Source organism: Propithecus coquereli, unplaced genomic scaffold (genome assembly GCF_000956105.1).
Source record: "Propithecus coquereli isolate 6110/MARCELLA unplaced genomic scaffold, Pcoq_1.0 Scaffold184, whole genome shotgun sequence".
Classification (NCBI taxonomy): Eukaryota; Metazoa; Chordata; class Mammalia; order Primates; family Indriidae; genus Propithecus; species Propithecus coquereli.
The window spans coordinates 3012417-3036214 of NW_012143190.1; the positions used below are offsets into that span (position 1 = coordinate 3012417).

General features: G+C 50.1%; 1 protein-coding gene across 1 annotated transcript in view; it reads left to right on the top strand.

Annotated features, from left to right (window-relative positions):
• KLF13 (Kruppel-like factor 13) overlaps nt 1-9619 on the top strand; it is a 43085-nt gene extending 33466 nt beyond the window's left edge. Inside the window, exon 2 of the mRNA XM_012642720.1 lies at nt 9198-9619. Coding sequence (XP_012498174.1) covers nt 9198-9487 — 290 coding nt within the window. The 3' untranslated portion in view covers nt 9488-9619. The remainder of the gene's footprint in view (nt 1-9197) is intronic.
• The last annotated feature ends 14179 nt before the right edge of the window (nt 9620-23798 follow it).

Sequence of the window (23798 nt, forward strand, 5' to 3'; positions counted from 1 at the left end):
TTTCTTCCCTCCCTACCTCCTCCCTTTTCTTTTTTTGGTGTAAGAGAAAACGCTTTCCCAGCAGTCTGCAGATTCGATTCCCTGGTTCCCACTTCTCACCAGCCCCTGCAGAGGGACAGACTCACCCGCCTTGAACTTGGGGTCTGTGTTCTGGTGGCTGGATGGACTTGGCCTCCCAGCTGCCAGCACTTACCCCATCCGCCTGGATCTGTTTTCAGCCTGTGGGCGTGCATCAAGTGTTGTTTTTTGGCCAGAGCCGAGTATTCAGGAGCCTGGAGGGTACCTCTGACACATAATTACAACCTGGGATCTGCTGCTATTTAAATTCTTGGCAAAATATTTGTCCTCCACGGCCTTTTAAGTGTGATCCCTTCTAAATTGCTGGGCCTTTCAAAGGGTTTATCAGGGCCCACCAACAGAATGTTCTGGGCTCTTGAGCCCTGGAGCCCTGCTTGGGGGCATCTCCTCCAAAGGTAGATTGGACTTTATTGCTACTTTCTCGCTTCTCCTACTGGAAGCTACTCTCCTGCTCCTTCTGAGGACAGTCTGCCTGAGTGACCGTTGTTAGTTTAAGGGAGCTCTTAAAGTAGTAGTAACAGGAAGTGTGCTGTGGAGTGTCAATACATAATGGGGGCTGGGGATGTGTGCAGAGTGTTGAATGTCCCATTTTTAAATTGGCCTTATTGATGGCTAGCATTTTTCTAGTTTACTACAGATTTTTTGTTTTCAATTTAATTTTTTGAATAGGTAATGCATTTGTGTGTTTCAAAATCCAAAAGATTCAAGTAGTTTTCCAGGGAAAATTCTCTCAGCCTTCCTTGTCATCCGTCTGCTCGGTTTCCCCCCAGGTAATCTCTGTTCTTACTTTCCTAGGGATTCCCCAGAGCCTCTTTCTGCGCAAACAGGCAAACACACACACAGAGCCTTGCTGTGTATCTCTCCTCCTGTTCCACGCATTTTGTTCTGAACCTTGTTTTCCTCAGTGTGTGGCTTGGAGATCTTTCCATATCAGTTCGTAAAGAATTCATTCTGCTTCTATTCCCTTATGTGGGTGTTCTGTAATTCATTGAACGGGCCCCAGTGGAAAGACTTGGGTTGTTTTCAGGCTCCTGCTGTGTTGAATAATCAGGCATATATCCCACTTTGTAGGCTTGCAAGTGTGTTTGTAGAATAGGTTCCCAAAAGTTCAGTTGCAGGGTCAAAGGATATGCTCATTTGCCGTTTTGACAGGTATTGCCAAATCACCCTCCATAGGGGTGGTGGCAGTTTGTACTCCCCTGAGCAAAGAACACCTGTTTCCCCGCAGCCTCTCCAATCTGTAGGTAAAGGGAGTGTTCCATTGGGGGTGCATTTGCCTTTACCTCCTGAAGGGTGAGGTTGAGCATCTTTTCAGGTGTTTGAGAGCCATTTGTATTTCCCTTTGTTTATAAACTGCCTTTGCCCATTTTTCTGTTAGATGTTGTTTATCTTGTTTGAAATTTCTGTGAGCTCTTTCTACAATATATTGAAGATCAGCCCTTCATGATATGCAAATACTGTTTTCTCTCTTCGTTACTTATCTTGCCTTTGTTTATGCTGACTTTGTCCATGGAGGAGTATTTCGTATTTTTGTGTAGTCAAATTTAGCAACCTTGTGTGGCTTCTGGACTTTGATTCATAGAAAGAACTTTTAGCATTCTAAAACAATTTTCTCTTGTTTTCTCATAGAACGTCTGTCATTTCACTTTTCACGTTAGAATTTTTGGCTCATTTAGAATTTAGCTTGGTGTGAAGTGTGAAGTATGGGTCTAACCTATCTGGAAAGAAAGTTCCAGGAGCTACCTAGGCGTCCTAATACATTTATCGAACACCCACTCCCACCCTCAAAGTTGAGGTGTCAGTTTATCCTGTGCACAGTTGCCACTGCCTTTGGGTCCCATTCTGGTGTTTTCTGCTCCTCTTCACTGGTCAGTTACCAGCTTATGCAATGGTATGTTGGATACTGGAAGTCTAGTTTCCCCACATCATTCTTTTGCAGAGTTTTTCTGGCTATTTCTGTTTAATTCTCTGTATAAATTTTAGGTTCAAGTTACCCTATTCCAGAATGAAACAAAGCAAAGCAACAACAAAAATGCCTACTTTATCTTTACATCCAACATAGAATGTTGCAGACATACATTTGCCTAAGGCGATTGCCTTGTTGAAACAGCGTTCCACCCGAGGCTGTGCCGTGCCTGCCAGTGTCCCCTCAACGCCCTGCCAGCTCTAGCATGTGCAAGAATGGATAGTCCAGTGTGATCAACAGCATTAGACTGGAGCACCCTGGGGCAGGGGCGGGGCAGGGGCCCCACCCAGGCAGCTTTAGGAGAAAGAGTGAGCACTGCCTGCTGTGTGTCCCGTTTGCCACCGCCTGGCTCACGTGCATGCCTCCCAGGGGCCCCTTGGCCCACAGGTAATAACCATGTGTCTCCTCCAAGCACTACTGCACAGCAGGCATGTGCCCCGAGTGTATTCTCCCACTTAACCCTCACAGTAACTGAGTAACAGGCTGGTAACAGCCGCTTCCCCAGGCATCAACCACATAAGCTCGGGAGCAGGGAGTGGGCGAGGCCAGCTGCGTCCTGGTAGGGGGCACCTCCCTGCTACAAGCTGCATCGCAGAGCGGGAAGGGTCCCAGGTGTGGCTCTGGCTCTACCACCAGCCAGCTGAGTGGCAGCTTTCCCTCCTCCTGGGTCTCACTTCCTTTACTTGTTCAGTGGGTGAGTAAGAGCTTCTAACCTGGACTACCTAGAGACAGGTCATCTGCATGTCAGCTCCTTAGGGGTTAATAAACCACCAGCATTTGTAGTGACTAGCAGGACGGCCAAGGAATTAGGAAGGCCCACTCCACACCACAGAGGATAGGCCTTTCTGCCACCCCAGAACTACGTGCCTGGGTTTCCTTGGAGGCCAGCAGTTCATCAGCACTGCTGATCAACCTGTACTTGGTTGTCTGCTGAGCTGCCCCAGAGTGGGAGGGTGAACAGGCCTCCTGGGGTGAAGAATATGGCAGTCTTGAGGTTGGGAGCTGGAAATGGCCCCAAGCCAGCACCCACAGATCAAAGCTATCTATTGATGAATGACAGCCCACTCACTGGTGGTGAATAGCAGGGATTGGGCACTGTGGCCTGGGAGCCCAGGGGAACCCGTGCCTCTTTGGAGGGCTCTCTCTGTGCCTGCGCCTGAGTCTGACCAGCCCTGCCCCTGCCGTCCCCCGAGACACACACCCACGTGGATCTCTTGTGCCCACAGAGGTCTGCTCTTATGATCCAGGACACCGCTGTGAAGGTGATAGATCCATCTGCCTTTCCAGGGGCCCCATGGTCAATGAGGCACACCCTCCCTTCTCCCTTCCAGAGGGAAGCTCAGCTAGGCTTCCCGGAGCCCACTGAGGCAGGCACAGTCAGCCAGAGCTGACCAAGCAGGAGGCCAGCAGAAAAGGTTCTTGCCCACTCAGTGCTAGGCACTGGGGAGACAGCCAGAAATGACCCTTCCTCAGAGTGCACACAAGAGGCTCAGACAGAAGGAACTGCACTGTGGCCTGTACAGGTGCTGTTGGAGCCAGGAAGGGCCCACTCACTTCTGGGGGGGATTGGGGGACAGGTTGGTCACAGCTGGATGGCGGGAGATAATTGGGAGCACGCCCATTGCACAGGATGGCAGAACAGAAGGGAGTTCGTGCCATGGCCCAGGTTTGAGCCCAGACGTTGAGCTGGAGCAGGCATGCATGCTTGTGAGCCCCGGCACTTGGACTTGCACGTGGCTGCTGCGGGGGAGGGTGGTCCGGGCCCAGAGTTGGGCGCTGAGACCGGGGCTTAGAAGGAGGAAAGAGCCCCTGTGCTTCCCTCCTGGCCAGCTTCAGAGAGGGAACACGCCTTCACCGCCTGGGCCTGCGGCTTGGGCAAGAGCTGCATTTGGGACGCCTAGTTCCCAGATAAGATGAGGCAATCGCATTCGGGCTGCTGCTCTGCTCACCGCTGCCTCTCTGTGGCGCCAGGGAACATTTATGTAACCTGGCCCTGCACCACCCCGCCCTCCTCCATGCGCCCCTGCCTCACTCTGCGCGGCTGCACGCACCTTAAAGCCTACATCCGAGGCCAAGTAGCCAGGTACCCTCCCTAAGGACCCCCATCCTGTGACCCTGCTGCCTGGTACCTGCCGGCCCCCTCAACCCCAGCCCTGCACCACCTGGCCCCTCCCCCAGCACCCTCACAGTGGCCGGGCCCCTCCCACTGCCTCCCCCTTCCCTGCCAGCCCCATTCATAGGCATTGCACAGCTAGAGCCCCGTGGGCCCCTCCTGGCTCCTGAGGGTAGGACCTGGAGTACCTTTGGTATTCCGCAGGAAGGCTAGGAGCTCCCTGGCAGGGGTCTGAAAGGTAGGACTGGTTTTCCTTCCTGAGAGGGCCAGTTCTGAGTTAGACTGAGCCCCCTCCTTGTGAGGTCCTATCATACTATTGCTGTCTCCATGTCATGTGCCTAGAAGAGGCAGAAGCTAGATTTGAGCCTAGCAAGAAGGACGCTTGGGTTTGTTTTAGTCCAGTGGGCTCCCTTTGCCCCTTTGCCTTAGAATGGGAAGTGGGCTCACTCCCTGCAGGGTCAGGCCTGGCTGGCCCCCAGCCCTCACTCTGGTTGCCCCTACCCCAGTCTGCTCAGCCACACACACCATCCTGGAGTCTGTCCCCAGAATAGTGGTTTTTAGAGTGAGACCAGAGAACACCTGCAGGTACCTGAGACCATTTTGGGGGCCATGAAATCAAAACTGTTTTCATAACAGTAAGATTATATGCTCTTTATTCTCCCAAAAGAGTACAATGGGATGTTCCAGACACTACAAGATGTGTGATGGCATCATGACACTGACAGCTACTGGAATGTGTGCTTGAGTTTTGGATTTTTTCCATTTTAATTTCTAATATGATAAATATCAATGACAATAACCCATGTAAATAAAAGCACTTGGGGCTCCTTGCAAAAAGTGTGAGTGACAGTGTCCTGGAGTACACTGTACTCTGTCCGCCTCTCCCCAACCCATTCTTGATTCTGGTGGCTGCTCCTTATCAGCCTGCTGGGTGCGGCTCGAATGTCACCACTCAGGTGCCACCTGGCCAGACCTGGTGCTGCCCCTTGCCAGCATGAATCATAACTTCTGTTTGTGGACCAGCTCATTGGCTGCTGCCTCTCCTGCAGGAGGCTGACAGGGAAATAGAAAATGGACCGGGGAATACTGTCTGTCTGGGTCAAGACCATGTCCCCTAGGCCAGGCATCCGTTATGTGCTCGAAGTGTGGAGCTGCTGACACCCAGAGAGGCTGAGAGCTGTGTGCTGGTGGCCATGCTGGGCATCCCACCTTCCTCCACTCCAGGCTGCCTGGCACCAGCATCCCACCCACTGGATGCTGCAGTTCTCTACGGCCCAAATATCACGTGGCCCACCTGTAATTTTACTCACCCCATGTGCTTCCCAGCATTGTAAGCAGAAGGACCTGAAAAGGACAAAGCCCCCAAGAAGGGCTATTGGGAAGCAAGGGTGAGTCTGAATTTGGATTGGTTCCCCTCCCCCACAGGCCCAAATCTGAGAAGACCCAGTTGGCATAGCTATGCATAAGAGCAACAATAATAGCTCACATCGCAGGAGTGAATACTGGGAACATGCCAGGCTCAGTGCCAAGGCTGGTCGTGTGCAGCCCCATGGAATTGCCACGTGGACCCCACTGTGAGGATGGGGCAGTGTATTCATTCATACCGTGTGGCTGCTGTAACACGTGACCACAAACTGGGTGGCTTGAAAACAACAGAAATTTACTCTCTTCACAGATCCAGAAACCAGAAGTCCGAAATCAAGGTGCTGGCAGTGTTCGTTCCTTCTGGAGGCTCTGAGGGAGGTTCTTTTCCATGCCTCCCCTCCCATTCTCCCCTTTTCTCACACTTACGAGCTCATCTCAGAACTACAAAGACCCTTTTCCCAAATAAGGTCGCATCCACAGGTTCTGGGGGTTGTGACTTGGCTGTATCTTTTTGGGGACCATTATCCACCTTGCCCGAGGCAGTGAGGAGCTTGAGCAAGGCCATACTGTCTCTGCACGGTGCAAACAGGGTCTGGAGCCTCATCTTTCAGACCCGAAACAGTTAATGCTAGACCGTTTAATGCTAGACCTTCCCAAGCTGTGAATGACTAATGTGTATTATGTATCTCAAAGAGTGGAATTACCATGTGGCCTTTTTCAAACTTTTCTCTTTTTTTCCTGGAACCTATTAACAGTTCATTCAGTGATAACATTTCTTAGAACATGGTTTGGGAAATAATGGACTAGAATATATTTTAACATTACTTTTCATTGTTATCAAATAAATACATATTTTTTTAAAAGACCCATACCACAGAAGACCTTATAACAAAAAATATCCTCTTACCAGTCTAGCTCCACTTCCCAGATCAGCCCTCTCTTCTCTGATTTAAATTGTCTTGGTAGGTACTGCCTTAAATGAGCTGTATGATTTTATTGCTGTTTCTTGATTTATCAAGTTTAGATACTCTGTTATCTTCCTGCCATGAAATTTGAGGATTTACCTCACTCCTACCTCCCCACCTCCTCCTGAATTGATAGATGTATTATTATTTTACTTCTTTTATTGACTATCCTTATAACTGTAATCCTGTATTTTACCTTAGATATATCCATTGACCGTGCACTATGTGCGGTCCCACCCTTCCCTTGAATCCACATTCTTTGCTGGGGCCACTGAGTCAGTTATATGGGCTTTGTCTATAGGATCAATTCTGAACGCCGACAGTTGGTGCTAAGGCTTACGTGACTTACATGACTGTGTGAAGTTTGCTTCTGTCAGCCAGGGCCTGTGCTGGGATTACATTTCCTTCCGCCACCTCATGGGGTTGTTGTGAAGGATAAATAAAATAACATAGGAAAGGCCCCTAGAACCGTGCTTGGCACAGAGCTCTTGACTGATTGCTCATAATTATGTGGCATTTTAGTTTGCATCTCATTTGGATGACAATTTTCTTGTATGTCTTCTGTGTTTCCTGGAGTTGCTAATTGCCTCTGTTTTTTCTTTTAAACAAAGAATAGTAATACGTCTTCACAGTGTCCTGACATTTATCCAGTCTCTTGACCATTCCCTCTGGTGCACAGAACTCTCTCTTCTTGGAACTATTCCTCTCTGAGTCGTGGTCCTCTGCTCCAGTGGCCTCTCAGGCCTCTGCCTCGCTTTTGTCCTGAGATGACCCTTCACTATTGACTTATGTCCCTGGCCTCGGTTTTTCTCATTTTTGTTGGAGTGTGAGAGACATAACTTGGAAGGCCCTCTTCCTTTGTCTTCTAGCATCCAGTGTGACATAGAAGTCTCGTGTCTGTCCCAGCCTTGTTCGTCTGTGGATGACCTGGTATTTGTTTCTCCCCTCCCTCTCTAGTAAGTTTTGGGATCTCTTGTTTTGTTTTGACTGTGTTCTGACATTGCAGAAATTCTGACAGCAGGGCCTTTGCTCGCTTACCCTGCCCTCCTCTGTGCCAGTCTTTCTTGTGTTAGTCTCCTGTCTTCCTTTTCTTCTTTTTTAGTCTGATAGATACTGTTCTAGTATTTCTTTTCTAATTTCTTCTCCATTTTTTCTGTTTTCTCACTCGACACCTCCTGATAGTTAAACGTTGAACTCCCTGGGTTGATTTTCTGGCTCTCAACTTTTCACCTCTACTGTCTGTCGAATTGGTTTGAGAAACAATGGTGGCTACTTGATTTTTTGACTCTCCCCCGCCAACACCCTTTCCCCCAAAACGTAAGATCAGTAGGGAGAGCAAATGCGACACTCCTGGCCCTCAAGTTCAGCAGTACTAGAAGACAAGCACTGCAATGTCCATGTATTTTCTAGAACCGTTTTTTTGCTCTATTTTTCTGGGATATTTGCTTGAGTATACTTCCAGCTTTTCTATGGAATTTTTGTTTGGTCAATGATATTTTCAACTTCTAAATGCTATTTTTTTATTCTTTGAACTTTCTTTTTATGGTATCCTGTTTGGTCTATGCATCAAATGTTGTCTCAAATTCCTCCAAAAATGCTAATTAGAAGTTTTAGGTTAAATTCTCTTCTGTTCCCTGGCTTTACTCCTTTTCCTCTGGTTTGATGGTTTTGTTGCATTGGCCTTTCTCCTTCATGCTGCTGATTTTCCTTGGCTGTATGACCATCTTTGGGTGTCTGTCTGTGTTCACCGCGGGTGGGTGTATGGAGGTCCTCTGCAGGGCATAGGTGGGCCAGCATCAGGGACTGCCAGTCTGCTTTAGGGCCTGTATGGGGGAGAGGAGGGGGAGAGACAGGGTAGGAAGGGTAGCTGTGTGGCCACTCCCTATGCCAGAAGAGCTGTATTCTGGGGTAGCAGAGTCTCCCCCTCCTCTGGTTCTCCCTGAGCAGTTCATGTTGCTTTTGTGGTTCAGTTCACCTGGGTAAATGCTGGCCAGCCTCTCACTCTGAGCATGGCATGGGAGGAGGGCCAGGGTCCTGACTGTAGCTGCCCTTCAGAGCCTCCACCCCCGCTGTGTTCCATCTCCTCCCTACCTGCACACCCTTCACAAGGTGTTCTGCCTGCCACCCTTGTCTGTCCGCGTGCTTGGGTCTGCGGGATCCTGTGGCAGTCTCCTGCTCTGCTGAGCATTACTGGTTGACCACGTTGGGACTTCTGTGAGAGAAGGAGCCACAGACCAGTTGGTTGTAGAGTCTCAGGCCCTGAAAATCTCTCAGTCTGACCCGGCAGCCCCTTGTTACAGACGTGGCTGAGAGGGTTGAAATGGAGGCGGGGCAGTGGCGTTTGGGAACTGCCTCCCTGCCCCACAGGGTGCAGGGATCGAGGGCGGGGCTCCTGTGGGACCAGCCTGCCTGTGCTTAGGGGGCCTGGCCCACACCCACTCCACAGGCCCTGCTGCCTCAGCGCCTGAAGTGCTGTGTCATCCTGGGAGATGGTCCACTTCCATCCCAATGTGGGCAGGAGGGCACTGGCCCACCTTTATCTTCACCCCGATGGATCTGTCACAGGCTGGTGGAGACGGGGCACGGGGGCGGGGGTTAATGAGAGGCTGGGGTGCCCGAGGGGGAGCAGGGAGAGTAGTCGGGGGACCCGACCCGGGGTAGGCAGGGCCAAGTGCCCCAGAGACTGACAATCTGCCCTGTCGTCCTGCAGGTGAGAGGCCCTTCGCCTGCAGCTGGCAGGACTGCAACAAGAAGTTCGCGCGCTCCGACGAGCTGGCGCGGCACTACCGCACGCACACGGGCGAGAAGAAGTTCAGCTGCCCCATCTGCGAGAAGCGCTTCATGCGCAGCGACCACCTGACGAAGCACGCGCGCCGCCACGCCAACTTCCACCCGGGCATGCTGCAGCGGCGCGGCGGCGGCTCGCGGACCGGCTCGCTCAGCGACTACAGCCGCTCGGACGCCAGCAGCCCCACCATCAGCCCCGCCAGCTCCCCCTGAGCCCGCCGCCCTGAGCAGCCGCTCCGCCGCCGTCCCGCCCCCCCCCCCTTTGTAATAAGAAAGAAGAGAAACTTCACCACGAAAAGTCCACGAAAAACACTTTCTTCACCTCAGGTGTCAAAGTAAATTTGTAAAAAATCAAAAAACAAAAAAAATTTCAAAAAACACCATCCACAAATTGCACAATAGACTTGCCCACGAAGTTGAGATTCAGCGGTGTTGAACCCCCATTCTCAGGGATGGACACGTTCCACGAGGTCAGTGAGGATACCCCTTCCTGCCGCCTTACTCTGTACATAGATTTGCACTCTGGAGTTTTCTGTCCAGGAACATAGTGGGGACAGAGCGGCCCAGCTGGGCCAGGTGGCACTCGGCATCCGTCCTGCCGGTCAGCCGTCGGTTGGGAGCAGACGTGGTCACTGACGTTTGTGGTCCTCAGTGGCAGGCGTCCCCTGTCTTCCTGCCTGCGGCCCAGCTCTGGCCTCCGCCACATAGGCCTGGCTGGGTGACCACGCAGCTGTTTCTGGGAAGCAGGCCCCCTTAGAGGGATGCCTTAAGCTGTGGCACGAAGGACCACCCACCTCTCAGACTGTGGAGGGGGCAGCTGCCCTCTGGGGCCCTGCCTGCCTTGATCCCTGCCCCAGGACACCCCTGGTGGCCCCTTGGAGCACTGGAAGTGGAGCTACAAGCCTTGGCTGGGCCCACCGCTGCATGGCCCAGCCCGGTGAGGCAGGGGCCTGGGATATGCCTGCCTGGGACCCCATTGCTCTGTGTCCCTGCAGAAGGCACATGGAGCCCTTTTGCTATCATACCATGTTCTCCGACCGGGATTCCGGTCTTCTAAAAAGATGGCAGAAAGTCTCGTTGGCGCATCCAGTTCCGGAGTTTTCCCGCACCAGGCTGCTGTCCAGGCACCTTTGTTTGAAACCGTGGGTGAGGTTGTGGGGTGGCCTCATCGGAGGGTCTGTGTGAGCGGCCGAGCTTGTGGCAGTGTGTTCGGTGCTTCGTAAGACCCTTCTGTAGCAAGAGACCGGAACATTGTGACTTGGAACTTTTTAGGAGTGGCACAGCGGATGTTATAGGAAATGCTGTCGGGGAACATGTGTGCTGTTTCCTCCCCAGGGAACACCAGACAGAAAGTTGTGGGAAACACTTTTTTCAGACCCAACTTGTCCCCAGCACAGACTCAGCAAATCTCCAGCCTCCCCGTGTCCCCTGGATCCCTCCTCCCTTTCCCTCCGGCTTCTCCCTGCCCTGCCTGAGAGGCCCCAGGCCACACCCAGCCTGTGGCACATTAGGACTGCTGAGGGTGCCCCATGGCTAGCCTTTTCCTGGTAGGAGAGGAGGAGCAGAGAGCTGGGGCGCTCGCTCCCAGAGCCCTGGCCTGAGCTAGGCTGGGGTTCAAGCCCTGGGCCAGGTCAGTCAAGCCGTGGTCCAGCAAGTTCCTCTGCAGACACCTGGGGTGTCCACCCCAGCCTGCAGCCCAGGCACCACCTTCCCTTCCTCCTGAGAGTTGGGGCCTGTACATACAAGGTCCCAGGACAGAGTATGTATGTGTGTGTATCTGTATATATGTGTGTGTGTGTGTGCGCGCACGTGTGTGTGTTGGTGGGGGTGGGTGGGTTTGGGGAAGACTCGGATTATCTTGCAGAGATACCCATTTCACTGGGTACTCATTTTGATGAGAAACGGCCTTTGGGACCTCAGAGGGCCATAGGTGGGCTTCCTGGGCCCAGAGTGCCTTGGTTGTGGCCATCCTGCTTCCACTGGCCCTGCCACGGCATGGGGTGCTGCACAGGGAAACCCCAGAGACCCAGGTCCAGCCAGTACCCACAGCCTCTGGCTACTGTTTCTGGCTGGCTCCAGAGTGGATGGGTACCCTCTGTCCACAGCAGCTGCGCAGGTGGCAGTGTGTTCCAGGTGCCCGTTTCTAAGTACCGTGTGTCAGCTAAGATCGGCTAATGGCATGGTGGTGGCTTCTGAGTAGCACAGTGGGCACTATGTGGTGGGGTAGCCCCCATGCTGGTCAGATGCAGAGCTGGCCACCCTGGGTGCCATGCTGCACTGGGGCTCTGGGACAGCCCTGCTTGCATTTGGTCCGGGAGAGTGGATATGCAGTAGGGACCTTGACAGTAGGGAGCCCTGGGTGCTTGGGGTGCAAAGATCTTCATGCCCGGTTCCAAAGTGAGGTCCCTCCCAAAGTTGTTTCCTTGTGAGGCAGAGAAAGCCACACTTTGAACACATTTCATGTCTCAGGAATTCACATTCCAGGTTCAGGAATTTTATTCCAAAGTCCTTTGGTGCGCTCACCGTCCAGGGTTCCCGAAGGCAGGGAGAGGGAGCGTGTCCCCGGGAGGCCAGCAAAGCACTCTCTGAGGGAGAAGCCAATGCTCTTGAGATCTGGATCTTCCCACAGCGTCTCGGGAGGAGGTTTCCTAACTCCACATCGTCTGCACATACGAAGGGAAAGAAAGGACTCCAAACCCAGTCATCGTGGAATAAAAAAAATAGAGCTGGTTTGTTTTAGAGCAGGGTGGGGGGTGGGGGAGGGAAGTGGGTGTTGGCTGTTTCCAAAGAGAGCACTTAATTTAATTTTTCCTCTAAATGACCCAGGGCTGTTCCGTCTGATAGATGGAAGGGTAACATTGCCTTAAAACAGAAATATGCAGGAGTTGGCTATTTTTGGCAAATGAGTGTGTCTTCATTCCCAAAGTGGTTCTTGTGTAATGGCAGGGTGCGGTCCTTAGGCCCAGCCTGGCCTGGGAAGTGGGGACAGGGCACCAGGAGGGAATTCCCACTGGGCATTCCTGGCCAGACCCTCTTGAATCATCTGGGGCTTAAATTCATCTCACTTGAAAGGGGGAGGGGGGATCCGTGAATCTCAGGCTCAGTTCAGATGGTTTCTCGCTAGCAGGTTTCCATCTCATCATGAAACGGGGGGTGGCTGTGTAAGAGGGTGGTGGGCCTCGGACGCCACACCCACAGAAGCAGTTACACAGGCGGGACCCTCCTAAAACAGCCTTTATTTTCTTGTAACGTGCAGAGTGTCTTCCCAGCCTGGGTCTGTTTCAGGGCCTTTCATTTTTGTGGTTTATGGCCATGCTTGCCGGTTTCGGCGGGTTTGAGGAACCCATAGGGCTCGTAGAAATAATAGTGAAAACTCAAATCTTTATTTTGGGGCAGACTTTGGTTCTAGCGGGCCACAGGGGCAGAGATCTCAAAGCGAAGGTCGCCTGAGTGAAGGGAGAGTTCCCTACGAGAAGGCCTAAAATTGACTCTGGGCTCAGCCATCCAGGGCGGTGTTCAGCTCATGTCCCAAACAGGAAAGCCCCTCTTCGCATCAGCCATATCAGGGGAACATTGTCAGCTCCCCAAATGCCTACTGAATCCTACAGCCATACAGAAAAATACAGGCGAACACAGCCCTTTCCACAAAGAGCCCTGGAGTCCTCTCCTGCTGGGTGCTACGTAGGAGCGGGCAGTGATGCCCTTGAAGGGAACGCAGTCCCGGAGGTGCCTACCTGTGTCCCACTGCACCCACAGCACTTGAGGTGCAAAATCCCCTCCCCCCAACTTTATTCCAAGGCCACGCAGCTGTGCAGGTGCAGGATTCGCCACGGTGAAGCCTCCAGGTAGAAGCACCTGTGTCCCTGTGACGCCAGCCAGGCCTCACCACGCCCTGGGCCACTGCTCAGCCCAGCGAGGGGAGATGCAGCGGTGGGGGTGGGCAGCGAGGGCTGGCCTCTGCTAAGGTGCACTGCACAGGGTCCTAGCACTCCCTAGCACCTCGTTCAGGACCTCAGCTGTGCCACCCAACAGGAAGATGTGATCTGAGCAATAGCATGGCCTCATTTCTGGGCTCCTGGTTGTGGCTGTGTTTATAAGGCTACCTGATTATTTTGACTTCTGATAGATGTCACTGTTTTTATTTTTGTCTTTTAAACCCACCATTTGAAAAAGGTCATTTAGTCAAAGACACAAATGCTAGAAGGTGTAGAGAGTGTGATGTGTTGGTCACATTGTAACCAGTAAGACATGCTTTGTAAAGTTATCCACATCTTTTCCTGTCCAAAGTTTCCATGTGTGATTCTGGTGACCTTATTTTCCAAAGCTAAAATGGAGATGTAGGCTGATGGTTTTTGAATTCAGGATCACCTTGGGAAGAACCAGGTCCTGTGATTCTGATTTCCTGATTCTGAGGCTTTGAAGTTTTGTCCTGCAGACATTCCAGAGAATTTTGTACGAGAATTTGGATGTACAATCCAGCTTACTACTGATAAAGGCCTGTACACCCTTTGTGGTGAGGCCCTTCCTCCTGCCTGCTATCTCGGCCCTCACCAGTTGGAAGAGTTGAATGTGGCAGAAGACAGCAGCCTGTGTCCACGCTTGGTTTCTACTGACCCCTTATCAAGATGACTTGCAGTGTGGCTACCTGGCCCTGCCCAGCCTCTCCCTTTCTCATACAGCTTTAAAACTTTACTACTCTTATTTAAAAATAAACAGGATGGGAGAAAAGTAGTGTCCCCTGGCCTGCAAGTCATACATTCTGGGTTGGGGAGTGGAGTAGAGGCAGGAAGGCCTGGGGGTGGGCGTGCGAACAGCCTTCCCCCAGGGCTCGGCCTTGTTCCCTGGCCTCTTCCTAGAGGACCTGTTGACAGGCCAATGTGCATGCTCATTTGGAAACCAAGTGTGTGAGCTGAATACCTGCAAGGACACCCACTCGGCACAATAGCTGGCCTTAGCTGGCCGGCTCCCTCCCCAGGTTGCCCTCCCAGAGGAGCAAGGGGAGCGGCTTCCCAGTGTGGCTCAGACCCCATGCGGGGTCACAGCCCCAGCGTCCGTCCATTCCCGGTCAGGGTGCCTGACTCTGGGTGTGTGAGTGGAGGCTTTGCTCCCTGGCCTCACCCTAGAGAGGCCCCTTGTGCCGAGTGCTGGGGACCTGGGGCTCTGCACAAGGGGGGCTTTCTACTGAGCACCTGTACAGTGTCGGGCTGGGGCTTGCTATGGCTCCTTGGAGGCCAGGAATTGTTTGTGTGGATATATTGGGTGCAGCCAGCAGGGTCTCAGCTGCTCCAGGTCCGCACAGGCGACCCCTTCCCATCCAAAGTCATTGGAGGAGCTTCTCTGGAATAGTTTGCCAAAAGCCCAAGGCAGAATCCAAGGGTCCAAGACCATTTCCATGGAGCTCATGTTTTCCTTTTCCATAGGAACTTTTTTTTTTAACCAGCACCCAACCATGCTTCCGAAGGCCACGTTTCATCCTTCCTGGATCACTACAGTGAAGTATTACAGTTGTACAGTTCCCAGTCTGGCCTTGGCTTGCTTGGATAAAACTTTGTATGTATTTTGTATGGCATAGATTCTATATTGTAATGACGTCCTATGCAAAAAGAAGAAAATTAACGAAATTGTAAATTTTATTGTTTTAACGTGTATGCATGTTTAGTGACGTTTACATTTTGAAATAAAATTTATGATTCATTATTATATTTGCTGGAACTGGTTCCTTTGAAGGGTGTGCCTTGCAGAGACTGTGGGAAGGGAAGGGAACTGAAATGGACAAAACCAAGCAGTTGTAATTGGCCAAGGGGCAGAAACTCAGCTGGAGCTTTGCAGCCTTATGCTGGGAGGAGGCCTTGCAGAAGAGCTCTTGTGGAGAGCGGGTGTTCTGGCATCCATGCCTGCCTGTGGGAGGCTGTTTCACCTCATCCCATTGCCACGCCTCCATCTATCCCAGAGAGCAGAGAGAAAGGGACATGGCAGTGGCAGTTTCCCCCAAAGGGCACAGCACCTTTCCCTGATATACCCCCATAAACACCTCAACTTCCTCTGCTTGGGTGGCAGCCACGTCTCTCAACCCCAGACGCCCCCTCACGTCTCTGCCCGGAGTCTAACAATCACCCTGTTTCTAGCTACTGAAATTCCTGCACCAACCCCAAAGTGCACTGCAGTGGGAACAGGCCCCGGGACCCTGGGGGGTCTGGAGAGTTGGAAGGCCCATGAGGATACCAGAGCCCATTTAAGTCCCCTGTGATCATTAACTGCCCCTGACTGTCCCCAGGGCAGGTGATGTCCTCAACAGAGGCAATGGGAAGCCCGAAGCTGGCAGGGGGAGGTGGGTGGGGGAGTCTGGCTGTACCTGCACCCACCGCGGCCGTGGAAGGAAGGTGCAGGCGTGGCCTGTGTTCTCAGCCCCAGCCAAGGACAGACCCAGGGCTGCATCTGGACTGTACACTGTTCTTACGTGATCGCCCGTTGTTCGTAGGGTAAATAAAAACCACCAAGAAATGTAAAATACATTCCTAACAACTGCAGGCAATGCAGTTGATCCGAGATGGATTTTCCTGGAGCTCCATGGACCCTGGCAGGCATTCCCTGATACATGTCGTTTTCTGTACCATAGATGAGGAGGAGGAAATGAATGCCCCCAAGTACATACTGAACCGTCACAAAAACAAGCACACACTTTCAAACAAAGGTCTTTCTGGTGCCAAGACGTTTGGAGCCCATTCTTGGCTGGAGGATTTTCCCAGGACAGCCACTGTTCCGCCTTCTCAGAGACGTTTCCTTATTGCTCAGGAACTTCCCCAGATAGAGCGACTGCAGCGTGGATCCACTCCCGTAAATAGTTGTGTGCTGAGAGGATCCCAGATGCTTAAAAAATATCGACAGGAAAGAAAAGCAGCCCGTCAGCTATGATGTCACTGCTGAGGTGTGAAAGAGGTTGTAAGTTTCTGCAGAGGTTCCTTTCCAGAAGACTGTGGGGCCCCTCATTCATGGGGCTCCCATCTCAGGAACTGGGGGTTTCCTGAGGCCTTGAGAGGCCCCCAGTCGTGTAGAAGAAAACCGCCAGCAATAGATTTTCCTGGTGTTTAAAAAACAAATGTAATTGTGTGGCATGCACAAAGCGCATTTTCTTCTCATTGTGCACCAGGTGACAAAGGTGCACAGAATCATAAAGCAGTTTGGGGGCGCTGCTCTGTGGCCAACAGAACCTCTGTGCTGAGCACAATGGCTCGTGCCCCGGAGGCAGGCCTGAGCTGTCAGCCTCAGGACACTCCTGACCCCGTCTGCATTTTTATCAGGACTTGGATTCAAAAGTCAAATTTGTGGCAGTTAGGTGAAGTACTGAGGCTGGCTGCATCCTGACCAGGTGAAGAGTGGCATCTGGTGGAGGGAGGGGGTGTCCTCTGGTCATCCAAGAGGGCAGAGCCTGGCTAAGGCTCACAATTACCTCTGCCTCCTTGAAGAAGGACTTACCATCACTTGGTGCTGGCCTACAGGCAGTGAGCACCCCATTGCTGGAGGTATTCAAGCAGAGGCTGAAAATTGCCTTCCAGGAATGCCACAAAGGGATTGTGTTCTGGAAGGAAGCACAGTAACTATAGGCAAAGGAAGGGCCATACTATTTTCTCAGGGGACTTACTGGGGCACGATCACCAAGATCCTCTGAAATGTTCTCCTTCCAGCCTGTCGGTCAGGTTGTAGACTGGCCTTTGGGGGGTAGGGTTGACTGCACAGGGCTTCGAATGACAGGTTAGGCAGTGTGTGATTTATTCTGGGGACACAGGTGGCTCGATTCCCCCAGTCAAACCTCATCCGTGCCACGATAAAATTCCTGCATTGGCACCACTCCTGCGGTCTTCTAAGTGGAAAGCAGTTTAACCGAGGAAAGGCACCCAGCCACTCCTGGCGGAGGTACTATCCCTGCACCAGCTGTCCCCCACCGTCATGGATCAGAGATCGGGATTCCACAGCCGCCGTCCATAGGACATGCAGGTTTGGACAGATGACGGCGTGGGAAGCACAGGGCCTGTATTAATTGCTATTGCTGCTGTAACACATTACTACAAACAGTGGCTTGAGGCAACACAAGTTTATTGTCTTATCTCTCTGGAGGTCAGAAGTGCAAAATGAGTCTTACAGGACTAAAATCAAAGTCAGCAGGCTGGTTCCTTCTGGAGTCTTTTCCTTTCCAGCCTGTAGAGGCACCTACTTTCCTAGGCTTGTGGCCCCTTCCCCTGTCTTCAAAGCCAGCAGAGTAGCATCTTCTCTTCTTTCTGACCTCCTGACCTCCCTCTAATAATGCCCCTTGCGATTGTACCAGGCCCACCCAGGTAGTCCAGGATAAGCTCCCCACCTGTCCCAGCCTTCACATCCTTCCTGTACCCCGAGTCAGGCTACAGCTAGAGAAGTGCAGGGCTTGAGGAACTCCTGCATGGGCGGGAGAGCCCCACAGCACCCCCGCAAAGGCAGCCAAATGTGGTTGAATTAAACTGGACTGACCATTCCTTCCAGCTGTTTTGTCCTTCAGAGTATTTCCCTTCAATCATTCAGCTTTGAAAAGTAGAAATAACAATGAAATAATCATCACTTCACTCCGATCTTTAAAACAGACCAATCCTCAAAGACCTGCAGCTCAGTTGACATGCCGCTGCCCGCACAACCCCCACCGGGGGCAGTGGGCACGCGGTGCTGCCAGCTGCCCCCAGGGGGACCCAGTCTGAGGCACTGTGAGGCTCAGGCCTCCTTTAGGGCCCTCCAAGCAACCAAGCCGTTTCCCTGCATAGCTGTGATTCCCTGTGCCCATGTTGCAATGTGTCTGGGTGCTGCATCCACGCCCCAGACTTCCTGGAACCCAGAGACCAGAGGCACAGAGCAGTGACAGTCATCACCCTCGTTTACAAACACGTGAAAGGGCAGGGAGCTCAGTCTGGGCCTTCTGGCCCCAACTCCTGGGTTCATTCTTGACACCTGCCCCATCGTCATGTCTTCCATTCCCAACCTCATAGCGACTGGGTAATGATTTACTTAGGAATTCCCCAGGAGCACCAGGGAGAACAATAAATATCGATATGATCTGTACAATCAGCAGGTTTCTCTTGCACCTCCTGAGAGGAGCCATCATCACAGACACCAGCAACATGAGGGCCATTGATTGATTTATTATTGTGCTTTTGGAAAATAGTTACTGCATGCTTACCCTGATGAACAGAGCCACTTGTCTATCTCCTATCTTGTCTCCTGCTCCTTTAACCGTAAACACACTTCCAAGAGTTTTCCGAGATCAACTTCTGGCATGCAAGGACTGCCACTGGGGAGAGCAAACCTGGACAACGCCCTCAACGTGTTCATGTGAGGACAGACACACCAGTGGCTACCCGCACATCGGTGCAAAGGTGTGATGGAGAGCTCAGTGTGTTGTCCAGTGGTCATCCAAAAACCGTGCTGCACCAAGACAGCGAGCTGCAAAAGGAGCACACAACACACCAAGCAATGCTATGTGCTACTCGTGCATCCATACCTGCTATGGACTGCGTGTTTCCCCCCAAAACTCATGGACTGCATGTGTTCCCCCAAAATTCGTATGTTGAAACCCAACCCCCAATAGGATGGCATTAGGAGGGGGGAACTTTGGGAAGTGATTAGATCTTGAGGGTAGATCTCATGACTTCATAAAATTCATAAGTATCATTATTGCCTTCATAAGAAGAGACCTGAGAGAGATGATCACTCTCTTGGCCATGTGTGGATACAAGGAAAAGGAGGCCTTCTGTAAACCAGGAGGAGAGCCCTCCCCAGACACAGGATCTGCTGGCAGCTTGATCTTGGACTTCTCTTTCTCTAGAACTGTGAGAAGTAAATGTTTGTTGCTTAAGCAGCCCAGCCTGTGGTAGGTAGTTTTAGCAGCCTGAGCTGACTAATACCTACAGACCAAAGTATGAACCCACATGGTGAAGGTTAACCCCAAAGTCAGGACAAGGTGACTCAGAAGGACCCAAAGGGGTTTCAACTGTACCTGCAACATGACATTTATTTAGGATTTATAGGAACACCTCATTTTACTGTGCTTACTTTATTTTATTGCGCTTCACGGAAACTGTATTTCTTACAAATTGAAGGTTTGTTGCAACCCTGTGTGGAACAAGTCTATTGGCCCCGTTTTTCCATGTGCTCACTTTGTGTCTCTATTTAACATTTTGTAATTCTTGAAATATTTCAAGCTTTTTCATTATTATTATACCTGTTATGGTGATCTGTGATCAGTGATCTTTGATGTTATTATTGTAATTGTTTGGGGGCACCACAAACCTCGCCCATATAAGGCTGTGAACTTAATAAATGTGTATGTTCTAATGCTCCACCGACTGGCCGTTCCCCCAACTTTCTCCAGCTCTCTCCCTCTCCTCCCTGTTCCATGAGACACTGCATTGAAATTAGGGCAGTAACTAGCCCTACAATGGCCTCTAAGTGTTCAAGTGAAAGGAAGAGTTGCACGTCTCTCACTTTAAATCAAAAGCTATAAATGATTAAGCTTAGTGGGAAGCATGTCAAAAGCTGAGATAGGCTGAGGACTAGGCCCCTTGCACCAAACAGTTAGCCAAACTGTGAATGCCACGGAAAAGTTCTTGATAGAAATTAAAAGTGAACACACAAATGATGAAAAAACAACACAGCTTGATTGCTAATAATGGGGAAAGTTTTAGTGGTCTGGATGGAAGATCAAACCAGCCACAGCATTCCCTTAAGCCAAAGCCTAATCCAGGGCAAGGGCCTGACTATCTTCAATTCTATGAAGACTGAGATTGGTGAGGAAGCTGCAGAAGAAAAGTTTGAAGTTAGCAAACGTTCGTTTATGAGGTTTAAGGAAGAAGCCGTCTCCATAACATAAAAGTGCAAGGTGAAGCAGCAAATGTTAATGTAGAAGCTGCAGCAAGTTATCCAGAAGATCTAGCTAAGATCATTGATGAAGGTGACTACACTAAACAACAAATTTTCAATGTAGATGAAACAGCATAATATTGCGAAAAAATGCCATTTAGGACTTCACAGCCAGAGAGGAGAAGTCAATGCCTGGCATCGAAGGACAGGCTGAGTCTCTTATTAAGGGCTAATGCAGCTGGTAACTTTGAGTTGAAGCCAATGACAATTTACCATTCCAAAAATCCTGGGGCCCTTAAGAATATGCTAAATCTACTCTACCTGTGCTCTATAAATGGAACAAGAAAGCCTAGATGACAACACATCTGTGTGTAGCATGGTTTACTGTATATTTTAAGGCCACTTTGAAACCTACTGTTCAGAAAAACAGATTCCTTTCAAAATATTACTACTCGTTGACAATGCACCTGGTCACCCAAGAGCCCCGATGAAGACATACAGGAAACGAATATTGTTTTCATGCCTGCTCACACACCATCCATTCTGCAGCCCATGGGTCAAGGAATAATTTTGGCTTTTAAGTCTTATTATTTAAGAAACACATTTCATAAGGCTATAGCTGCCATAATAGTGATTCTTTTCATGGATCTAGGCAATTGAAATTCTTCTGGAAAGGATTTACCATTGTAAATGCCATTAAGAACACTTGTGATTCGTGGGAGGAGGTCAAAATATCTACTTTAACAGGAGTTTAGAATAGGTTGATTCCAACCCTCATGGATGACTTGGAGTGCTTTAAGACTTCAGTGGAGAAAGTCACTGCAGATGTTGTAGAAATAGCAAAAGACCTAGAATTAGAAGTGGGGCTTAAAGATGTAACTGAATTGCTGCAATCCCACGATCAAACCTTAATAGATGAAGAGTTGCTTCTTATGGATGAGAAAAGAAAGTGGTTTCTTGAGATGGAATTTACTTCTGGCGAAGATTCTGTGACCATTGTGGAAATGACAACAAAGGATTTAGAATGTTACATAAACTAAGCTGATAAAGCAGCAGCAGAGTTTGAGAGGATTGACTCCAGTTTTGAAAGTTCTGTTGTAGGTCAAATGCTATCAAACAGCATCGCACGCTACAGAGAAATCTTTCGTGAAAGGAAGAGCCGATGTATGCGGCAAACTTCATCGTTGTCTTACTTTCAGAAATGGCCACAACCACCCCAACGTTCAGCAACCCCCACCCTGATCAGTTGGCAGCCATCAACAGCGAGGCAACACCCTGCGCCAGCAAAAAGATTACAACTTGTCGAAGGCTCAGATGATCACTAGCATTTCTTAGCAAAAGAGTATTTTTCAATTAAAGTATGTGCATTTATTTAGACATAATGCTATTGCACACTTAATAGAGTACAGCAGAGTGTAAACATAACTTTTATGTGCACTGGAAACCCAAAAATTTTTGTGCCTCACTTTGTTGTGATATTTGCTTTACTGCAGTAGTCTGGAACCAAACCTGCAATATCTCTGAGCTATACCTGTATTACGGCTCGGTGATGGGAACAATAGCGTTTGCTTTTCCTTTCTCTGTATTTGCTCTAGGTGTGAAATGTTTGACAATTTGACAGTGTGTGACATGGCCCACAGATGTCGCTCCTGTGTGTCATCTGGGCTCATCCAAGCAGGACTGGAGACTCTCCTTGCGAAGTGCAGACTTAAGTGTATGCAGATGGCTGTGACCCGACTGACCAGGCTGCGACCAGGTGCTGCTCCCTGCAATGGGCAGAGCTTTGCCCCAAAGTAGGGGCACTGCCAGGGAGTCTGGCACCTGGAGCACAGCCGCTGGCTTGGACACAAGCCATCCAACAACACGGAATAAAAATAGAACTGCTCCTGCCAGAGAGGAGAAGCGGCCAAGCTCCTTGCTGGGAAGCCTCTAAAACAAAAGCAGGTTTCATTGATAGGAGACCACAGAAGGATGCCGCCCTGAGTGCAGGCAGGGTCGCAGTCCCCTACCCTGGTCCTTGGAGGCATCTGAACACGGCGGGGGTTTGGGGTGGCTATTATTCTTCTCACCAGCTGGCACTGTACTCTCAGGTAAGCATTGAAAACCCTTTTTTTCTTCATGTACATAATAAAGAACGCATGCTCTGTATACAGTTGGCTACAAAACTAATTGAGAAAGTACCAGTGATAATGCTTTAAAAAAATGAAAGAAAAAATGAAGTGTTGAGCCATGGTGTTCAAGGACTTTGGGAATAATTTGATAGTTTTATTTTTAAAATTTAGGAATTTCACTCAAAGTAATACATATGAACAAGATTTTAAAAAACCAAATAATACCAAAGAAAACCCTAATGCTGGAATGTCTCTCTTCGCCCCCTCCTACCCTGACTCCCTCCAACCAGTTCTACCACACAGGGCTAAATCTCTCTCACTCTCTCTCTTTTTTAATCATTTCTGCTTTTAAATATTTCGCTGGTTATTCCTTTAAGCCTTAATGAAGTCAGCCCCGGTTGCCTAATGGATAAGGCATTGGCTCCTAAGCCTTAATGAAGTGCTTGTCTTTCTGCTTTGTGATTTATGAGTGTTTGGCAAAAATATTCTGGCTTCCTAATAAGAACGACGAACATAGTTGGCCCTTGAACAGCAAAGGTTTGCACTTCATGAATTGATTTATATGTGGATTTTCTTCCGCCTTTGCAACCCCTAAGACCGCAAGACCAATCCCTCCTCTTCCTCCTCCTCAACCTACTCAATGTGAAGATGACAAGGATGAAGGCCTTTATGACGATCCACTTCTACTTAATGAATAGTAAACACATTTTCTCTTCTTTATGATTTTCTTCATAACATTTTCTTTCTCCTAGCTCCCTTTATTGTAAGAATACAACGTATAATACATCAAACATGCTAAATATGTGTTAATCAACCACCTATGTTATTGGTAAGGCTTCTAGTCAACAGTGGGCAATTAGTAGTTAAGTTTTAGGGGAATCAAAAGTTATACATGAACTTTTCACTTCTGTGTGGGTGTTGGCACTCCTACTCCCAATGTCAACTGCAATGACCTCCATCTTCCCACCTCCCTTCTCCCACCCCTCCCCCCAGAATTTACATTTTGGGGAAGTGTTCTAACTCTCCTGTAGGTGCTCTCTGAAACTTTACATAACACTCTTCCTGCCTTATGTCTGCTGCTACACTTACGTTCTGTGTCTGGACTCCCCTTCACAGGAAAGTAAGGGAGTAAGGGTAGGGTAGCCCCTGCCTCCACTCTTCCTACGCTCCACCAGCCCCAGCCCTCCTCAGCCTTTACTTTTGCAATTTTGTCTATTGCAAAGGAGGGTCCCCAAGGTGGGAGCCTCTACACCCCTGAGTGTGAGCACGTCACCCTTATTTGTTACTGCACAGCTAAACCCTGGGCTAAGGGACAGTTCCTTCTTTGTGGGCCTAAAGTCATCAACCTCCTCCTCTGATGACTCAAGGAAGATATTCTTAGCATCAAGAGCAAATAGGGGCCGGGCGCGGTGGCTCACGCCTGTAATCCTAGCACTCTGGGAGGCCAAGGCGGGTGGATTGTTTGAGCTCAGGAGTTCAAGACCAGCCTGAGCAAGAGCGAGACCCCGTCTCTACTAAAAAAAATAGAAAGAAATTAT